General features: G+C 33.4%; 1 protein-coding gene across 5 annotated transcripts in view; it reads left to right on the top strand.

Moving 5' to 3' along the window:
* The window catches only part of ASPP (Ankyrin-repeat, SH3-domain, and Proline-rich-region containing Protein), a 215,893-nt gene that overhangs the window by 96,950 nt on the left and 97,352 nt on the right, over nt 1-21,591 (top strand). For 3 of the 5 annotated variants that reach the window (XM_089697393.1, XM_089697396.1, XM_089697395.1), the window contains one exon: nt 4,366-4,424. In XM_089697393.1, the coding sequence (XP_089553519.1) occupies nt 4,366-4,424 (59 nt within the window). Of the gene's footprint in view, nt 1-4,365; nt 4,425-18,868; nt 18,958-21,127; nt 21,572-21,591 lie in introns of those variants that run through there. The other 2 variants (XM_089697392.1, XM_089697394.1) reach the window with 2 other exon arrangements.

Here is a 21,591-nt window from a genome sequence, read left to right as displayed (position 1 = left end):
TAATTGAATGTATTTTACTGGCATTCTGTTCATAGCATTTGTACTTAGAATCCGATTCAATTACACCACGGAAAATATGTTGCCTTTTTGGTAGCTCGTGCCGCCCCATTATGAATTCCTGGTATGTTTTTTGGTTGTGTTTGACGCGCCAAGCATTCCGGAACACAAAGCAGGTCTACGAATTTCGTCAATCGTATAGCGTATGATTGTAAAAAACGAAACCCAGTCAGACGAGTGTGGCAACAACGTGAAAAAACTTGAACGCACCAATTTATCTGTTGACGCGGACTCATGTGCTACACTTACGCTTCAAGCGAAGCACAGCGCTGCGTAAATGTAAATGGAATTTGTGCTCGTTAGCGAAATTGAGATTGCAGCGCCATTTTTGCTTTGTTGATTTCGAATAGTTTCTTTTTTCAAATACTGGAGCAGTGCTGCGAATTTATTAGCTAACAAAGTTGTTGGCATTAGGAGGAAAAATTGGTTGTTCGAGTTTATGCTTGCTATTGTTTAATATATTTATAATGTTACAGTTGGCGATAGTTACGCATTTTAAATAATAGCGTTACTATCGCCAATAATTTCACATAAAACATACGGGTTGCTATTGAATGTTTGAATAAAATTTAATTGATGAATACATACATACCGACATGGATACCTAAAATTTAATTTTCGAGTAAAAAAAACATGTTACATAAATCAATGTCAAACTGTTGTATAAAAAACATATTTTTTCTTAAAAGTTAAACGGACAGGTTTTACGCCTACGTTTCTTGTAAATATTCGTTTTAAATACGAATGTCTGGCGTCTGCATTTTCAATGGAAAGACAAATAGAGATGTGTACATAATGTATGTGTGAATTGAAAAGTAAACTATTACAGCGTTGTATTTTATAAAAGCTCATTATGAACTGATGTTAAGAGATACTTTTGTATTAGGAAGTAGTTGTGAAATAACTTCAGCTAGGCACGTGTTCATAGACAATCTATTTTATGGCTTAATTATTATGGTTTAATTGGACGAAAGCTTTGTTTCTCTCGGTTTAACACATGAAAGTCAACTCGTAGTGCATTGTTTTAATTTTGAACATGCATTAAATTTTTATACTAACCTATAAGTTAAGTAACAGTTGTATCTAAGATATACGTGAGATATCAGAAAATATGCATAAACCAGATATATTTGTGTAGGTTTACCCCATTATCATGTGCCGATTTACGAATTTGTAAATATAAAAAAGTACCTTATAACTTCTGAACTGTAGCTATAACACAATTCATACATCAAAGCGATCGTTATGGACACAAACAATAGCAATATTTTTATACAGCCTTGACAGAGACGAATATTTGAATTGCGTGACCCAATCGTAGGCGTGTCTATAATTACACGTAGCAATTTAACAAGAATGAGGCTGTTACCAAAACCGAGAAGTGTAATTATCTGACAAGATTGTTTGGCACATCTGATATATCGTGCTCGAAGTGTTGTAACATGTTTTTCATAAGCTACACACATACACTATAGTTTGGTATCTTCGAGTAGTGTTTCTCTTTTAGATCTTAGTTTATTGATCTTATATACCTATTGTTTATATTATATACAGATTTACAGTTCACACCAGTTCACACATATCCATATTACTGAGTATTAAATTAAACTATAAAATATACTCTTAGTAAATAGCTACTTTAAAGCAATCTTAAGCTAGTGTTCCTATTATAACGTTTTATGAGTGGCAAAACATTACACATACATTAAACATATCTAGAGAAATGAAAGTTATAATCTATGAAACTGTATCGACTACCCTAATTATTCATTGATCATGAATGTCGTGGCTATATCATACAGACAATAGCCACTTAACGATTATTTAACCACGACGCGGTGAGTTACGCTCGAATTTAAAACGGTAGCCAATCTTTCATTGACAGGGAAAGTTTCGAAAGCGATGCGATACTTCGTGATGCTATACCGATCAGTTGCATAAGGTTTTATTAATGGCTTTGTCAGATAGAACGCGTTCTTAGCGCTAACTTGACTATATGAAGCCGAGGGGCGTATTGTACGGAGTATCATACCGTCAAACGTCTAGCGTTACGTACTGTTAGCTCCAAAGCTCTATTGACGGTATATCACGGAAACCGTTTGGCACATCTCGACGTAAACGTCAAAGCGCCAGGATTTGACGCGCGCTAAAAACGCTTTATATTTGACAAAGGCATAAAGTGTCAACGGTGTCAACTGTTATAAGATCTCGTGACCTCTGGATCTGATAACGCTAATAAGATTTCGATGACATAATGCTGTCCGACGTAGATGTATGGGCTTAGTAGTTAACGGTAAAAGTAACTGATAACTTATCGATGATCTGACAGTCTAACTGAGAGTATGAGTTTCTATGTAAGTGTGAGTTTGATATTTAAATTTAACACTATACCTAGGTAGGTACTCAATTACCTTAATATAACATTGATTATTGTAAAATTTTTGTGATTAAACTAATCATGGATATTTTCTTTGAATTATGAGTAGAATTGTGTGCACTGACCAGTTTCGTGACAACAATTTAACTTATCGATTGAAATATTCTATTGAATGTGTAATATAATATTCCATAAACAATACCAATCATTATTATTTTGTTGGTACCTTCTGTGGCCCTAGATATTTCGGTATATTTTCCTCTAATCGATATAAGCGATACTTGTTATCGATACAATCACAGTTTGATATTATTTTAAGACAAAACACCAAGTCGCTCGTTGATCGAGCATTTTAAATATTAGCTCAATTACTGTTAAAAAATGAAATTAAAAACTTACTCGACTATGGAAACGAATATATTTGCGCGGATTCACACCGGAGAATTCGCGTATTCAATTAAAAGTAAAAAGTACGCTATTTTCCATACAACATTTATCGCTTTTCACAAATACACGTGCAATGGAAAAACGTCGTTCTCTGTTGCATAATTACTGTAAATCGTATTGACTTCCATGCGCTCCACGTTATTTCGAGTGCGTCAGCGAACTTGGTAATTAAATGTCGCGAATTATTCCACCGTTAATAATTCTAGAGTGTCATAATACGCCGCTCGGACTGTAATGCAATTTGTCGTTTAGCGATGGGCCAGACAATATGATAGCTAGTAACCTGTCATTCGGTTTATTGTCGCGGAACTAATTATTTGCTGGATTAACTTCGTATTTGATATTATGGGTGTATTAATCTGCTCTAAATTAAGCTACATCATATTAACCTGATGTAATAATTTAGAGGCTGGTGTTACGGGAATCCTCACAATATTTAAAACACGATAGTACAATACACATAGACTACATCTTAGAAAATGAATTGCGATCTTATTTGTAGCATAACCAGTAACCTGCATCAATTATGTAAAGCTTTCTATAAACATTGTGTCTGAGAACGTTTCTGAAAGTAAGCTAGTCTAAACTATCCTGTTAAACTTGGTTTCTAAATCTAGCACTGATTAATCTTAGTAAGGCTGATATTAATTTATTTCCCGAATTAAGTAACGTTGTCGTAGCATAAAAGTATTTTAGGGGAAAATGTTGAAATAATGCCGTTTTAATTGCATCGAATAAAACTTTAAATTTAGCCTTAATTAATAGAATTCATACATTCAAATAATACGCCTCTGATACCAACTCTTGTATCGTTTGGCTTAAACGTTATTATGTTCTAAACACGTCATTTGCATAACCCAATTAACCAAAATGGATTTCAATAATTCGGAATTGAACATAAATCAAATTATATAGTTAAATTTGAAATTAAGTGTCGCAAGGTGGGGCATCAATTTGTCTCAATTCATTGGCCGATGTTAATGACGTCACATACAGTAATGAGGGCTTTTCATGTCGTATAGTGACATCTATTGTGAAAACCATATTTTGTAAAGTTACGAGCTTAAATGATATGTCATTGTTAATTGAATCAATCAAACGAATTGATTTTAGTTTGCTAGTTAATAGTTATGTGTTTATCGTATGCGATATTGTATCTGTTGAATTTGACTAATATATTGGTATGATAAATTATTGTTTTAAATAGCATGTACCTACGCTTTTAGGGTTGCATCAATCAAATTAATTTTATGACGTTCAAATTAACGTTTGTTACTTATGATACTTAATTAATTTATAGAGGAGCTTTCGGAGCATTCCTTTTAGAGTTGCAGTTGCATATTTTAGATTTGCTTTTATTATATGAAGATTGAAGGCATACCTGTGATGTAAATCCAAATATTGATTTTTCCGCACTTATAAATTAAATTTTGTCTTCGTAAGTTATCTTCGAAGTGTAGTGAATATGGAATATTTTGTTACAGAGACGGGGAGCACGGATAAGAGCAATGGTATGAAGGAACCGGGATCACCTGAGGAATTGGTATGTCTTCTATATAAATATTAAATGTATTCATTTTACTAATTCATGATTGAGTACAAGGCTTTTATTGAAAAAAAAATACATATTTATTATTGTTGGTTCGATGTAAAAGTGAATTGGATTGTAACATTTTATTATTTATGAAGGCTGTAAGGAAATCGATATTTTGATCCTACCTACAATACCTACTATTCTATTCGCCGTCACCGTAACTTTATTATTGTATTGCTAGTAAATGCTAAAATTTAAACACAAATTCAAACTTATCTTAGAAATATACTTACGTTAATAAATTATTTAAAAACGTAAATTACTGTAATAAAATGTATTCTTATATTCTCACAATAAAAACATATTTCCAAATGCGAGTAACAGTAACCAAAAATATTAACAACCAGACAAAAAACCATTGAAGCGAAATAATTCAAACGTACCGCCGAGCATTCACAATGGTGGCTTTATTTAGGCAATTTGTTAAACATACTCAATTCCCACAAAGATTTACGGTTACAATTCACACATGATATAATAATCCCAATGACTTTGCATACCGATTGATCTCACAAAGAAATTCAGAAGGCTTTGTGAGCAAATCACTATATACCTTCTTTATAGATTGCCTTTGAAACTGCTTTCATGTTTTACGATACTGAAATAGTCGCAAATTGCGACTTTTTAGAATATGTGTGATGTGAATTGGTTGGAAATACCTGTGTATAAAAACTTTGCTATTTTACTGTAATAGTTTTATAATACCTAGGTTGTAGTTTTAACGATATGATTTCTGTTATCTTACGAATTTATGTTATTTTTTTAAGTAAAAATTTATTGCAATCTGGATTTTATAACGTTTATATTAATATATTTATTTATTAAATAATGACTGAATTGTTACAATATTAGTACCTAAAATGTGACAGATTCATGAGGCTAAATTTCCGTCATAATTATAAGTGCTAATTTTTAATAATATTTACCAAGTACCACGCACATATTTCATTTCTAAACTCCTGTAACTAAAAAAAACCTGTAACAAACAACTTATTATTCTAATATGTTAAAATACATATTAGAATAGTTAGTGGATTTAAATATGATTGTACATCAATAACAGTCCTCTAATAATATTCATATATTATACAAACCGCGCTGTGGCTTTGCCAGCTGGAGCGTAATTCGAAATATCCGCACAATCCCGAATTAACACGACCAAATATATGCACATCGATGACCATGTCTCGTTAACTATTTCTAGCTAATAATCTTATTTGAATTGTATTAGATTGTATTAAATCTCCCGATTCTATCGGGTTCGATTCGCATTAATTATTAATCTATCTGGATCTAGTATTTAAATTATTTTATTTATGAGAGCAGCTTTGCGAAATGTTTAGTATTTTAGTAAGGTATTTAAATAAGTTGAGGAAATAATTATTAAAATGTTGCAAATCTAGGCATGTAGGCAGTGTTATAATCATTTTATGGATTAAGACTTAACTTTGCCGTAAAAAGGTAAAGAAAGTAAAAATCCCGTTAGGTAATGAATAATATGTTTATCCACACGTATTTACTCTCATAAAGCTCTAATACGTGAGATAGTTTATTTATACATGTGTACATAAATAGCAATGTATTAAGGGCTTGGTCTAGTAGTGCAAACAAATGCATCCTGTCATCCTATATGTAAATAATACAAATGTACTAAAGGAAAGTTGCTCCACTTAATTTTTAAAAATTAAATCATTCGTATGCATAATTTAATATTCGTAATAAGTACCAAAAATGACAATTTGAAACAATTTTCGTGAAAATTACACCGGGTGATTTTTTTTTTATCAGTACACAAAATTTGCGAATACTTTCTATTGATATCTTCAACTTCATGTTTATATAACTGATCAACTTTTACAAAGAAATTTGGACGAAATATAAAAAAAAATAAGCTTTCCATACAAAATGCATAGCTCTATACATTTTTTTCGACCTAAGTTTCTTAGTGAAAGTTGTTCAGTTTAACTAATAAAACGGATAAACAAATTTTGTATATAATAAAAAAAATGTAATGTTTGTGTTAAAAAATTATAAAATAGAAAAATACGCAAATGAAAACAAAAGATATTTATTTCTGACTAGCTTCCGCCCGCGACTCCGTCCGCGCGGATGTCGGTCTTCGCGTCTTCTACAGATTTATTATATTATGTATAATATATAGATTTATATTGATAAACCTAATAAATCTTTTGCTAGCATTCTGATGCTTTATCGGTTGCACTGGATTTATCTCTTTTTTTTTTCAATCGCTTGAATGATATAGGATGGGTCCTTGATGGGCATCGAATGCTGAAGTCTCGAATCAATCAATTCTGACAGTAGGCAATTTATGTAAAATCTTGATAATGGTCCATCATTTTATTTTGCCTAAACGTTACATACTTTTTTATATATTCTATTTTTAACGAATGATTCACTCCAGTCCAAACAGCAAATAAGCAGACTTCTGCTTCTGCAACGTTTAGTTGTCCCTGAATTTGGAAAAAATAGTCATGATTCTTATCTATGAAAAAAGTGTTATTTTTTGCATTGTATTTCAAATATTAAATTTTTTATTTTTAACTGCATCTACCGCATTCATGTCTTTTGCCGGAATTAGACATTTAACTTCTACTAGTCCCATTTTCCCTTTTTGATACGGGAGTGTATAAAGTAAATTTTTTTGATATTTCTCGTTATACTTTTAAAAAGTTATTATTGTCATTTTGCTCATTAGGTAAAGTAATTTCGATATCAGTTTTAAGTTTTTTGATACCTGCAATAATAACGTCATAATCGCCTGCACATACTTATCGATTACACCCTGTATACAATCCACCATCCACATTCATAATGTTTTCCTGTCCTCCTCTCCTTTACGCTGTTCACCGATACATTTTAAATGAGTAAATCTGCTACCACTGAAGGATGTTTCATTGTGATCAGCAAATTTTCACCACTGTTGTCGATTATTTGTTATTGTTTGTATATTGGGAATCATCAGTTTTGTTTTTTGCAGATTGGTGATGTACCCTAACAATACGTCGAAAAGGGAAAGCATCAACGAATTATCGTTGTCGTCCTCTTTTTTTATTCTTCGCGTCTCTGTTACTTGTGTTTGTTTAGTTCTCAACACCCACTGAATGTTCTATGTTATTGTGATCTTCCATTACATCTGAGTTTTGATGATGTGATGATAATCCATTCGTTTTAATATTGGTACTTAAAGTTGGTGGACTAAACTAGAAATGGCGGACTAAATTTGTCAGCGCGTCTGTAAGATCAGAATATAAAACCAACATCCTGTATTTAAGTTACAAAATTAATAATCAAACAACATGCCGCTACGTTGAAAATGACTAGAAGAAAAAATTAAAACACCTCGGCATATAATTTTGGAGTAAACAAATCATTTTCCTTGGGGATTTCCCCGGATGAACTTGGGAAGTTCAAGTTCTCAATACAAGTTTATATTATATTTCGTATTTCTCAAACGAAAAATAAACATTTTTGGAACTTCAAGAAAAAATGTTGTGTGGTTTTATGAAACCACGGTAAAAGTGAAACTGTTCGAACGGTTCCGAACACTGCTTTGTGTAGCGCATGTCGCGTGTCGGTCGGCTGCCGAGTAGGTATACCTACCTACTCGGCAGCCGCGATACACGCGACATGCGTTACACAGACCAAAAAGTTTGAGACGATGTAATAAAAGTTTCATTTTAAAAATTATATTATAAGAAAATTTATGAGCTTACTTTAGTTTTAAAGAAATATACATCCCTTTACTGACACTCCGTAAAATAAAGAAATTGTTGCCAATCACCTTTGCAATCTATTTGGTTTCATTAACTTTATGTTCGAAGATAATTTTTTTTCTAGTAGTTACACGCGTATTTTTTTCGTTTATTTTCCATATCGAAATCAAATGTTTAAAAATACGAATATTGGACAAAACTAAGATAAAAATAATCAATTAACAAAAATATTAAATTTAATGAAGTAGAGCAACTTTCACTTCGGTATGAAGGAAAATCGAGCGTAGAGCACACGTCAGAACGCTCCGGCCCAAGGAGCGCGACTAAAGAAATTCGCTAGGATTTTTCCTAATTATTTTAAATATTTTTTTAATATTTAAAGAATTATCAAAATTCAAAAAAAAATTTTTTTAAAGGATTAATACTCATTGGTCTTCAACCAACTCGAATAAATTAATGGAAAAAATAACTTTTAGCAGTATTTATCAATAGATTTTGTAAGGCAAAAAATGGGAAATTTAATGAATTTATAACGTTCTAATTAGGAAAATCATAAGTTTTTCGGCAATTGTATTCAGCAGTTTTTAATAACGACTATATAAGGATAATAATGCGCTGATCAGATTGTGTAAATTGTAATCGGTTGCAACGTAGTGAGTGCACAAACTTAGCTCGAAATGTCTTTGGGGGAAAGAGACTTATCTTGAAGGCCTGATTAAGGTAACATAAAGTAACTTTATAAATGTGAAAAAATTCACGCGCATTGCGTATATAACACTCATTGATAAACAAGAAAAAAAAATTCAGTTTATCATTTCATTAGCCGGGAAAAAATTGTCAAATAACTTGTTGAAAACGCAATTTTGCTAGACTGCAGCCTTAATAGTTACTTGTCAAATATTATGATAGATGGTGCCATCGCCATGTGCTGCTTAATTTCAGATTAATGATTCCAAATGTTATAAATCACACAAAATAAATAACACGCGTTATTTCGGTAAATCTCTTATAAAATTAAAATGTAATATGAATATCTAACAACAATGAAAACCGCGGTATTTTTAAGGCACGTTTAATACTTCTTTTCATTAGGAGAGTGAAAATAAATGAATATACAGGAGCTCGGAGATTGTGTTACAAAAAATATACGACCAGAGAGATTAGTGAAATTCATCTCAACGGAAATATTATCACTGCTTCCCTCTGGCCTTTGATACAATACTCAAATATACATTAGTGGAACAGCTTTTTGTGAATATTAATTAAATATATTTTGCAAAAATATTTCATTATGAAAGCGTCGTAAATCCTTTTACGCGGTTTGATTTATTATGTACATACATATTTCTTTTAACTTTTTTGAAAAAAAAAGACATATCTGATAAGAATCTGAGATGGAACATATAATCTTATAAGTAATAGTAAGCATCGTAATCCCTTTTCGAAATTGTATTTTCGCTTATCTTTATTTCGTACATTCACAGGTAATATAAATAATATATTTTATGTAAACTGATATTTCCATTTAGACCTTATCATGTACTTACAGCAAAAAGTTACTCTTGAGTATGAATAACTTTTCGCTCATGTTTTAAAGCTAAACTAACAAAAACAGCCGTTCGATAAAACGATATTGCATTCCATATGCTAGACGACGTTTACAACCCACAAACGTCACTTCGGTTACGGTTATGGTCATGACATATTCTGTTTAGGTCGAACGCTACAAGGAACAAACGATGATATAAAAAAATAGTACATGGTGCAAACAACGGTGATCCGACCCGGATAGAACTACATAGCTAGCACATGTCAGTTGTCACTAAGGGCCTGTGGACCTAGTTTTTCTCTTAATGAAGGTCTCTGCATTCCCCACGGTTACATTTGCTGGATTCCTCCTTTTTATGGATGCTTTGCATCTTTATTGGGGCTGATCGCTTTCTTAGTTGCATCTTGATGTTTTTGTCGCAGTGTTCGCTGGCACGTGGGATTGCATTTGATTGATTAGGCTGGGAAATTTTAGATACGTTTCAAATTGTGATTGGCTTACGAAACGTATAGTTTAAAAAGTGCTTTTTATATTGCGTAGATTGTTTTATAATAGAAAGTAATACAATTTGTTTTTAAAGTGAACAAGTTAACGTGCATACCTACTATTTTGATCGGATAGGTCGAAACTCACAAATTCGAACGCTTATTTTAAAATGTATGAACCAGTTAATCCTACACTTAACGGTATACTTACGGAAAAAGTTGATTTGAATTTTGCAAAACCGGCGCAGTTTTCAAACAAACGGATTATGAAGTTTTATTTGCGTTCAGGTTAAGGGCTTTAACCGTATGAAACGCAAATCCAGAAATAAGGGAATGAATTGCAGGGAATATGTGTGCTAAATAATTTGTTTGCTTAACTTCACAATATGACAAAACGATATGAGGAAATAAAAGAAAGAAAAAAGGTCTGCTTTGTTAAACGTATTTGGCATATCTTATTGAAAGAAATATCATGACGAAAATCTATTTATAAACATAAAATTGTATAAGAATCTGTATATAATATTACCTAAGGCGTAATATTTTTATGAAATAATTTCCATAAGTAACCAGTTTTGTAGACTCCCAAAAAAAAATTTTCCAAGGATCCTGGTGCCAACATTGTAGGTTAATTTCCAAATTCTGGAATGGAACAAATTACACGAATAGAAGTATAGTAAAGAATTCGTCCCGGAGTGAAACATTAACCTTAGGGACGCAAGAATGGCTGACGGTCATTTAACACGTAACATTCAACTTGTCCCGTAATTACAGCAGATTCTTCCTAAAGGCATACTAGGGACATATACATATTACTACTCTATGTAGGCATTTTATTTGTTAATGTTGTTCCTCTTAGTTTTTACTTAGTTTAGTTTTCCCATTTTATTTTGTTGGTACGTTACTGCAATATCAACAAAGACGTATTTGAATATTATGATAAAGGTAACAGGTACATATTTAAAGTGACAAGTTACATAGATAAATAATGATAGATGATATTGAATTATTAACACTGAAAAGACTGCATTGCACATCACTATTATTAAAGTGTCCAATAATCTATCAATACTTCGCGCCTTGCAAAAAGTAAACAGGCCAACAAAACTTGTCTTCGCTTGACAGATTTTCGCCTGATGAATGGGCGGTCTATCAATCGCAGATCGGTTCATAAATATGTACGCGACATTGTGGCATCGGTTTTTATGATCTCACAGGACCCTCTCCACGTTTGATTGATGATCGGTGCGACAGCATTTTTATTGATTCACTCGATTGAAGTGTGGAGTGTCGTTAGCGGTCAGCAAATCTATTTTGGTCGAGTACCTTTGATTTGGGGTTAGGTATATTAGGGCGATGAGGATGCTTCACTGTGATCGTGTTAATTTAGACAAGATCGAGTTCATTTTGGTGTCGGGTAATTTACTTTTAGCTTTAAATATTTTGAACGAAGGAATCTGATACTTAAATTAAAGTATTATTTCGTCTAAGCTCGGTTAAATTGAGTGTTTTGTTACCAAAAGATGGCGTGCGAAAATGTAGCTGCGTGAAACGATTCGCGTGTCCAGACGAAATATTTAAGCGCTTGCCAATTTTCCTAATTTTTATTAGCTACTGTCTGAAAGCTACCAAACTATTTGAGGGAATGTTTTAAATTGTACACGCAACTAATTTGAAAAAAGTTTAATTAAAGTTAATTAACTAAAGTAATGTGACTACAGAACGTATGAGCTTTCATGACAATTTTCGTATGTTATTCTGAAGATAAAAGACGTGTTTTATAAATTAACCAAATAAACTCACTCATGTCGAATCAGAAATAAGATAATAGCGTGTGTTAATCCTGGTATTATCCGCTGTTTGTGAAATCAGTTTGGTAGTTTATCCATGACACGATTAAACAGATATTTTACACAGTATTGCATGTAGATGCACGTTTCTGTTATAGAAGATGCTACTTATTAGCGATATGAACTTGCCTATAATTTCTATGAATTAAGCATTGGAATACGTAAAATATTTGCATTTAAGCTATTGCACGTTTATTACTAAAGGTAAATAAATGCGTTAGGGCGGGCGGGCTTCGTCCGCAAATGACAGGTGATCCTTCCTTGTTATTGGGGTTTGTGTTCTTATGAAGATGCATATAAATTTCGTTTGTTCAAATCCAGATAAGACTGATAGGAAAATTTACTTCTGAAGTTTTTATTAGCGCTTACACGATTACTTACAAAAATAAACGTGTCTTTTAGTCTATAAAACCGTGAAAATACACTCGCGTTTAAAAAATTAATAAGATTTTTAAACTTATTTTAACAAATAAGCAAACAATTTTAATTTACCAAGTTACTTAACCGTATTTATAAAAATGTTACCTTTCAAAATGCTTAAACAAACACCACCGCAACCAGTCATGGCGTTATCCCATTAAAAGACACACGTATAGAACACCTATCGACATTCAGCCAACCCTAATCGGCACCATTGATTGACGCAGCAAAAAGAAGTCCCTAATTGGAGCAAGCCATTCCGAGATCCCGACAGTTATTCTAATTGATGGACGGGGAGCGTTTAGTGGTTCTTACGGGAGTATAATAAAGGTTAACCTAACTGCTGTGGCCTGTGATCTTGGTGTATGTGGATGATTAGATAAGCTTAGATTTTATTTTACGTAAGCTTCCCAGGCAAAGTTACTGTAAGGGGCCGTTTACAGTGCAATTCTTTTTTACATCGCACGCACGTATACTAATCTCCTTTGGTAAGTTATATAAATACCTATAACTGTTTATTTTAATAAATATAATAGTTATTTCTTCTTCCCGTTCGTATCGATATACGTTGTTTATTTTTTGAACAAAATACTTCAGTTATTAAAGCGAGTATATTTTCGTGCTTCAAGAATTGTTTCTCTTTATTTTAAAACTAGAACGGTTTTGCAAAATCAGACACAAGAAAATACGCTATTATCTATTGTATAAGTTTATAGCAAAGCAATTTTCTTAGAAGTTTGGCAAGAACTGCAGAATTTCTACAAGATAATTTAATATTTGACGTGCAATTAACAGTATAATGGTGATAATAATTAGGAAATCACAATATATTTCAGCAGCAAATCCCGTAATTGTCTTGTCAAAGTAGCTTATTATGACGCCCTGAATATGTAAGTCTTGCCTACACGCTTTGGATTTCATTTTCCTTGTACTAATTTCTATGTCGAATATGTGATATACACATGTCTCGTATAGGTGTCGTACATGTTCGCACCTCAATTATTGTCCCTTTATGTAATAAGACGTGCTTGATAGGGCTTTCACTGTTAATTTTGGGGGTAATTTTGTTTGAATATATTATGAAAACGTATTAGTTATGAATTAGAATTTAATATGCAGAAGGATTTCAACTTCATTAGTCTTTTAATATTTTCAAAGTTTTCTTATTGCTATCTTATTAATATTAATTAAGTAACAAATGAATGATTTGAATTTGAATGTACATGTTTGCATATTTGGATGTTATAACTTATAGGGTAATACTTCTTGAAGAATAATTTCCTGAAATTTTACATTTACAGATAATTTGAATTGACACCTGAAAAATTGTAGTTTATTACTATACCAGTACATAAGCCATCATTCGTGGATAGAAAGATCAACTAATATCCGCATTGTTCCACATTTTACGTAACATAAACGTGTGTGTACATTGTACAATGCAGTCTTGCATTGGTTTTGAGCACACTTCAGTGGATGTGTACACATGCTAAAATAGATAACTGTGTAGACTGTAGTCTGTAGATATGGTATATATGCAATATTCCTAAACTAGAATATCTGAAAATTAACATCCCTATTTCCTGCCTGAAGCGAACATTTCTATCTAATTGTTATTACTTACCTAAGATCTTTGAGGATGTTCCTAATTGCCTTATAATATAGATTCTGGTTTTTCTTTTATTAAAATACCTTATATTAAAGGTTTAGATTGTGCTTTGCTACTTAATATATTACCTAACTACCTGTTTACTAATACTACTAATTACTCATAAGTATCCCCTATACTGGAATACAAATTAAATGAATTTTAAAAGTTCCCCAGTTGTTAGATTTAACATGTTTTTATTAATTGAATACTATCCGAAAGTGCCAATTAATCTGCCATGTTTTGTTCTAATAAACAAGCTCGAGCTGTCTTTTTGTCTCTGTACCTAAAATGTTTTGCCAAATGCATTCTGCAGATCGAGAAATATCAACAAAATTTTCATCCTTTGGACCACCAGAATACATTTAAACATGAATTACTATTTAAAGTCCTATAAGGACCATGTATGTTTAGATTTTAAATAAGAGCTTACAAGTGAATAGTAAATATATTCGTAAGTACGTGATTTATTGCAAAACAAGCAGCGGGAATTTCTCAACAAATATTGACCGTGGAACTAAGCATACCTACGGAACACCTACATCTAGTGTTTTGTAAACACTATTCAATCCGTTAAGGAATTTCAGATGTAGCTTTCCGTATGGATTTTTGGATCTTTAGTGTTGGTTAAATTTGAAATGGGTGCAGAATTTAATGCATGCGTTTGGTACCTACTTACGTACTCCAATCAAACTAACATATTTTATTTCAATACAGTAAAAGTAAATTTATAAAGCTGTTGGTAAACGCTACATTATCAATTTTTGTATCAATAATTAATTAGCAACCTATTAAAGATAACGAGATTTATTTCAAAACCATAATTTCAAAATCAAATAACATTTCCATATCGAAATAAAGCTTACCAAAATTAGCCATACGATAATTTTGTATCATTACCCTCTATAAACTCAATATATCAAAGCGGAAACTCAACAGACTGAGTATCTCAAAAAACACAAGATAGCCCTTAGATTTATGGTTTCCAATGATTCCTCGGCGAGATTCTGAGTATCTTGGCACGGGTTCAATCCATACGAACGCAGACAAGGTCGCGGCAACGTATTCAATTTATTTCGCACTAAACTTTGTATGTGGCTTTTTATTGATTAAACAATGGTGACTGATCAAGGTCACTGCTAACAAAACGAGTTTGGTGGTATGTCTAATTTGTGCGTAGCTTTTTGTTTTTTAATTGATATAATATTTTGTTATAAAAATAGGTATTCTATGAGTTTAGTTTGAGCTCAAACTTAAGAAAATTTATAGTAAAGACTGTATATTTATTTTGGTATCCATACGATATTTTTAACTATGCCCGTCTCTTCTGTAGTTATAAAGTTATATAATTATCTAGAAAACGTCGTATATTTATTTATTTAATCAGAAGGTTATTTTTATTGGCATGTTCAAAAGAGACTGATAAAATACACAAACTTTGAAACCCGACCAACCTTTTACCTGTATGAATAAGTGCAATCATTATTACAATACGTTAAACAATACAGATAATAACCAATGTCATAACTAGGGAATGCAATCTCGTTCTCGCGAGATCTCGATCTCGCGAGATCTCGGCCCTTTTCTGCGAGATTAATCTCGGCCTAAAAATGGGCGAGATCTCGCGAGATTAGCGAGATTGTACTCGAGCATGAAAACGTTCTATTTGACGCGCAGCAGCGCGCGAACTGACACGACCGACACGGACGGAGCGAACTCCGATCGGTTTCGTTGCGCGGGCGGCAGGTCTCGCTCACTCAAATTTCGATGCGTGTGATTGGTTGAAATTTGAACCTGCGGCGTGCGTGCGTTTGATTACCTACCAGATTTTGTTGTCACTTGTTGTCAATCCTTGATTGAATTAATTGAGTTATAGTGCTATTGTCGCTTAAAAAAATACGAAAAAGTTGTTTGTGATTCACGAAGTATTTAATAACGGACTATGTCGGCGAATATAGTTTATAAGGACTATAGAAGTGTGTCGGTAGTATGGACATACTTTTTAAGAGCAGAAAATGGATTGAGTGCCAAGTGTAAACTTTGTAAGAAGATTTTGAAAACCAAAGATCGATCTCCGCGTGGCTTACATGTGCATTTAAAATCTATCCATCAAATAGACACCAAAACGAAGAATGTGGATTTCAGCGAGGTGCAAGGCCAGCAATTGCCGCGATTGCCAGGACCATCGTCTACTGTTCAAAACATGGAAGTAGGTACAGCAACCACCTCAACTTCGAGTGATAGCACGGAATCACCAGAAACATCGGCACCAGCGCCACCAGTGAGCAAAAAGAGGCAAAAAATAACTGATCACTTCGTTTTGTCTGAACCTGAAGATACTTCTATGGAAAACAGAATATCAAGAATGGTGGCAAAAGACGGTCTACCATTCCGTGTATTTTGCTCGTCTAAAGATATCAGAGACCTGTTCAATTCTTCGGGTCAGAAACTTCCCAAATCTCCAAACACAATTAAATCTATAGTTATGAACTATGGCATGACATTAAAAATGAAAATAAAGCGTGAACTGGCTCAGCTAAAGGAGAATGATCACAGATTTACGCTTACATTCGATGAGTGGACTTCTGCTATGAACAAGCGATACATGAATGTAAATGTACATGGGAATGATTTTTTCTGGAACTTGGGGCTGATTCGCGTCTATGGAAGTATGCCTGCTGAGAGTGGGGTCAGTATTTTGAACACAAAGTTAACCGAATTTGGACTTATTCTAGAAAAAGATATAGTCAATATTACTACAGATGGGGCCAGTGTGATGAAAAAGTTGGGTCGATTAATAACGCCTTTACATCAGCTCTGCTATGCCCATGGAATCCAGCTTGGCATAATCGATTCTATTTATAAAAGACCAACTAATGTTGATGAGCAGCCTGAAATAGAATCTGAAAATGAAGAAAACGACGTTGAGATTTTTGATGAAATAGACGAAATGCCCTGCACAGATTCCGAAGATGAAGCTTTTCATTGGTCTATACCAAGAATAGAAGTGGACCTAAATGAAGAATATGCGGGTATAATTGAGAAAGTTAGAAACGTGGTGAAACTTTTTAAAAGATCACCGACTAAAAATGACACTTTGCAAATATACGTAAAACAAGAATTTGGACAAGATATAAAATTACAACTTGATTGTAAGACACGATGGTCGAGCCTAGCAGACATGATTTCTACATTCAATAGAATCAAACTATGTGTCAGCAAAGCTTTAATCGATCTTGGCCTGGAAGCTAACCCAAACTACTATTTGAGTGCAGAAGAACATGCGGTTTTAGCGAACTTAGACAAGGTATTTGAACCCGTAAAGCTGGCAGTGAAGGTGCTATGTCGTCGAGATACCGACTTGGCTACTGCTGAGAAAACACTTAGGTTTATGATTCGTAAACTGGAAGAGCTAAAAACTCCATTGGCAGAAAAATTAACTGATTTCTTGAGAAACCGCATTGCTGAGCGTCGGACGAATTTAACGGCATGCTTGTTATATTTAAGAAACCCAGCTAAGTACCAAGAAGATAAAGAAGAGTTTGCGAGAGATGAAACCTTTAAATTACTTCCGAAAAGTGTAGTTCGCACTGAACTTAAAGCATTAATACAGCGCCTGCATTCGCAGCATGGTATAAAACAGACTGAGTCAGTCACATCAACATCACCTGCGCCTGCTGCCACTGCCACCCCTGATGAGGATGATGAACCCCTCTCATCCCTTTCCCAGACTCTGAATGAAGCAGGCAAGCTTTCTTTGCAAGAAGAACTGGAGGAAGCAATAACTGCTTGCAAAGACCCTAGGAAAGCAAAGATTTCGCTGGACCAATTGTTGAAGAAGGAAATGAATCTATACGAGTCCGGGGGGTCTAAAGGAGAACTTTTGCAGTTCGCTGATAACTGCCTCACAACTATAGTACCAACAAGTGTGGAATCTGAAAGGGCATTTTCAGCGGCTGGCTATCTAGCCTGCAAAATTAGGTGTAGGCTAGGTGACGATACATTAAATACGTTGTGCTTTCTAAGAAGCTACTTCCAAAACAGTTCGTAACTTACGAACTGTTTTGGAAGTAGCTTCTTACGCCCTTTACGAATCGTAAGTAATTGTATAGCGAGATGTAGCTATTTGCTAATGTTCTTAATTTGATTGTTTTTATTTTTTTTATTTAATTGCATTATTTTTGTAAAATTGGTGCCAAATAAATGAGTTTGAGTTTGAGTTTGAGTATTTGGTTTTCACTTTATATTGTATTTCTCTTTTTAGTTTGGCGAAATGAGCCTTTGATTTGATTGACCTCAACTCAAATTCTATTATTTTTGTTAATAATTAATATTTTTGACTTCGTAAAAATAAATGTTGATTTCAAAATACCTATGGTTCTTTTTCTTTCAATGTCCCGGGAGTTCTATATCTATTTTATTAGTGAAATTATTTGCAAAAATTACCTCTGAACTACCAATCTCGCGAGATCTCGAAATTGCCGAGATCTCGCGAGATTGATTTTCATAATCTCGCGAGATCTCGTTCGATCCTCAATCTCGCGAGATTGCATTCCCTAGTCATAACCGCTCCATACAATTAAAGCTTGATGTGAATGAGTGAGTCAGTACGGATGTTGACTCGCAAATGAAAATTGAAAATACAGTTATTAAGTCCACTTTATTTCAGATTTAGATGCGTTCAGTCTGAATTCGACGCGCGCGGCGTATGCGCAGGCGCACGCGGCGCTACATTCGCAATATTTCTTTCGGTTTTTTAGTGAAAAAGTGCTGTGTTAAAAGGATATCGTTTAATAGTCGGTAATTTAGTCATTATTAATTATATGGTGATAATAATTAGGTAGTCACTGATTTAGAAATATTTTGCCGCTTAATTTTTAAGGTAAAATTTTGAGGTAGGTATACATAAATGTAACGTTAAAAATATTTCACTTTGCTTCGCGAATAGTAATGAAGCAGATTAAAAGATATCTCTATTTCCATTCATCTTTCTTAGCTTTAATAATATATGTATTATTATACGACACGCAATACATCACGAAGGGTAGGCACTAGGCACCAACTACAAACAATAGGTCAGATTATACGAGCGTCAGAGCGTGTTTACAAACAGACGACATGAATATCATAACATTCTTCACGGTGCTAGACGTTCTTTGTTCGGGATGTCATTATCTCACACAATACAGGTGAAAGATAATTGTACACGTGACGGGATCATCTTAGAAGTGCTCCAGACAGACATTACTTGCTTACGGCTTAACTATAAAGAAGATTGTCGTTATTTAATAGTTGATCTGTAACAATCGCGATGGGTGAACTTTCGTTAGACAAAAATTTAAACGTCATAATTATTAATCATCCGAACAAATATATTATTATCACAAATTGCACTTCACTCATAGAAAAAAGACTATGTAGAAAATAAATATGTTCAAGAAGTGCCATCATAGAATAGTGTGGACTTACATCGATTCTTTTTGATATCATTAAATGCTTTCAATCTCGTTCCAAGTTCTTTTAAAATTGTGACCACAAAGAAATTACAAAAAGTACAAACTGTAGGGAGTAGTTACGTAATTTTCGTCTGAAATATAGGTCGAAGGAATGAGGAAAGAAAGCAGAGTTAGTACGGATCCTATTGCAAGGAGCGGAATGCAATTACTGGAGTGCAGCGGCCAACGACATCGCATCGTGGTTTTGTTATATGACATTTACGATTCGGCTTATTGTGTCTGCTTCGGTCTATGTATAGGCAGACATTTAGCTTTCTTGCTGTACTAAGGTACCTTCCTATAAGTTTTGGCTGTTAAAGGGGATAACTATTTATATTATCTATCTACTTACATTATACATAGTATGTTTGGAGCTACCGCAAATATGGACAGTTGTTAATATAATATTAAACTCAAGAAATAATTATTAAATACAATCATAGTGCTCTAAATAGTTTGTAAATTATTACGAAATATTACGTAAGCTATGGGGATTTATAATTGAATATTTAAAAAATAATTAAAGCGTAAACGTTTACTTTGGCAATGCCAAAAGTTTACATTGAATGCAGACCGTAGTCGCAGCCAGTTTTGTTATTTGACATTTACGTTCTCTTGTTGCGTCTGTGGATTTATTTAAAACGTCAAGGCGAGTACAGATTCACTAAGACCGAGTTAGACGAGTAATTTCATTCGTATTAAATAATACAACATGAGATGGAGACATGACAAATATTTGTTTCTCTCTGGCTTCCCTTTACTTGATGTAACATGTAGACAGTCTTAAAAGTATACGCATATTTTTGTATTAAAATTATGAGGGTTAGAGGCTTGGGAAGTGAATTATGCATAGATACGGATAAAATATGATATTGGGTTGCTGTATTTTAAATAAAATAATCAATCATGTATTTCAGTGAGGTTTATGCCGAAATACAAATTGACGTTCTTGAATGAATTTTATCGTAAACAATAAATATATCAACGTGTAAAAATAAAGTTCAAATATGTATAAATATTTGTACATTTAAGCGTTTCAAATATAAATCGCTTTACATTCAGAAAAAAAAGTTATTTTTTAATAACAGATGTTAGATAAAATTTTTGTATAAAAATATTGTGTTACATATCAATAGGAGGCTGTTAAATGTTTTGACGTATGATACAGCCAGTCGCTTCAAGACAGGTGCAGAGTTGGTTGACGAGGGTCCATATCTCCCTGTGCTAATTATTCAAATACTGGGCTTTGCGAAATCGAAAAATTACGCGAATTATATTTTTGAATTCCAAAATAAGCGTGATAATAACACAATAATTTGATGAATTAGCTTTGAACAATATATTTAGCATTATCATACAGGAAAATAATAACTTCGTTTACAATTTAAATTAATTCAATCATACATTCATGGCCTCAATCGTTGTAGTCTAGCGAAATTCGATATCCTTTTAACGCCCACTTTTTTATCAGTTGCATAGTATAAACTATTAAATAACGATGGAGTGCGGACAATTGTTCAATGGCCTCAGATGGAGTGCCTATTCTTTCTCGTCGTCTGACTCTAAAACACCGTCAATTACCATCGAAGATTGCGGCGTCGATGAGCACAGCGCAGTGAATGACAATTATTTAATCACATACCCCGATGATGATAGCGACGCTTCGAAAAGTTCTAGAAACAGTTTCGACAACACGAAATTCGAGTACTACGTGAACCCCGTGACAGGGGAAGTTAAGGGTATGGATGGTGAACTAATGAAGGAGATAAAAAGCATGGAAGATTACAAGTTTTGCGGGGCTGTTAATGATTTCGATATAGAACTGGAGGCGGGCGAAGCGGTGCCGATTGTTTACCTTTCCACGTCTCGAGCCGCGAAATTGCAGCGAGCGCTAAGAATTGCGGGTTTGAAAAAGGTTAGTAGTTTGTGGATACT

Source organism: Colias philodice, chromosome 7 (genome assembly GCF_061535455.1).
Source record: "Colias philodice isolate Cphi_HAF_F1 chromosome 7, ilColPhil1 Martin Lab GWU primary, whole genome shotgun sequence".
Taxonomy (NCBI): domain Eukaryota; kingdom Metazoa; phylum Arthropoda; class Insecta; order Lepidoptera; family Pieridae; genus Colias; species Colias philodice.
The sequence above is the reverse complement of the archived record's forward strand: the minus strand, read 5'-3'. Positions and strand labels throughout refer to the sequence as shown.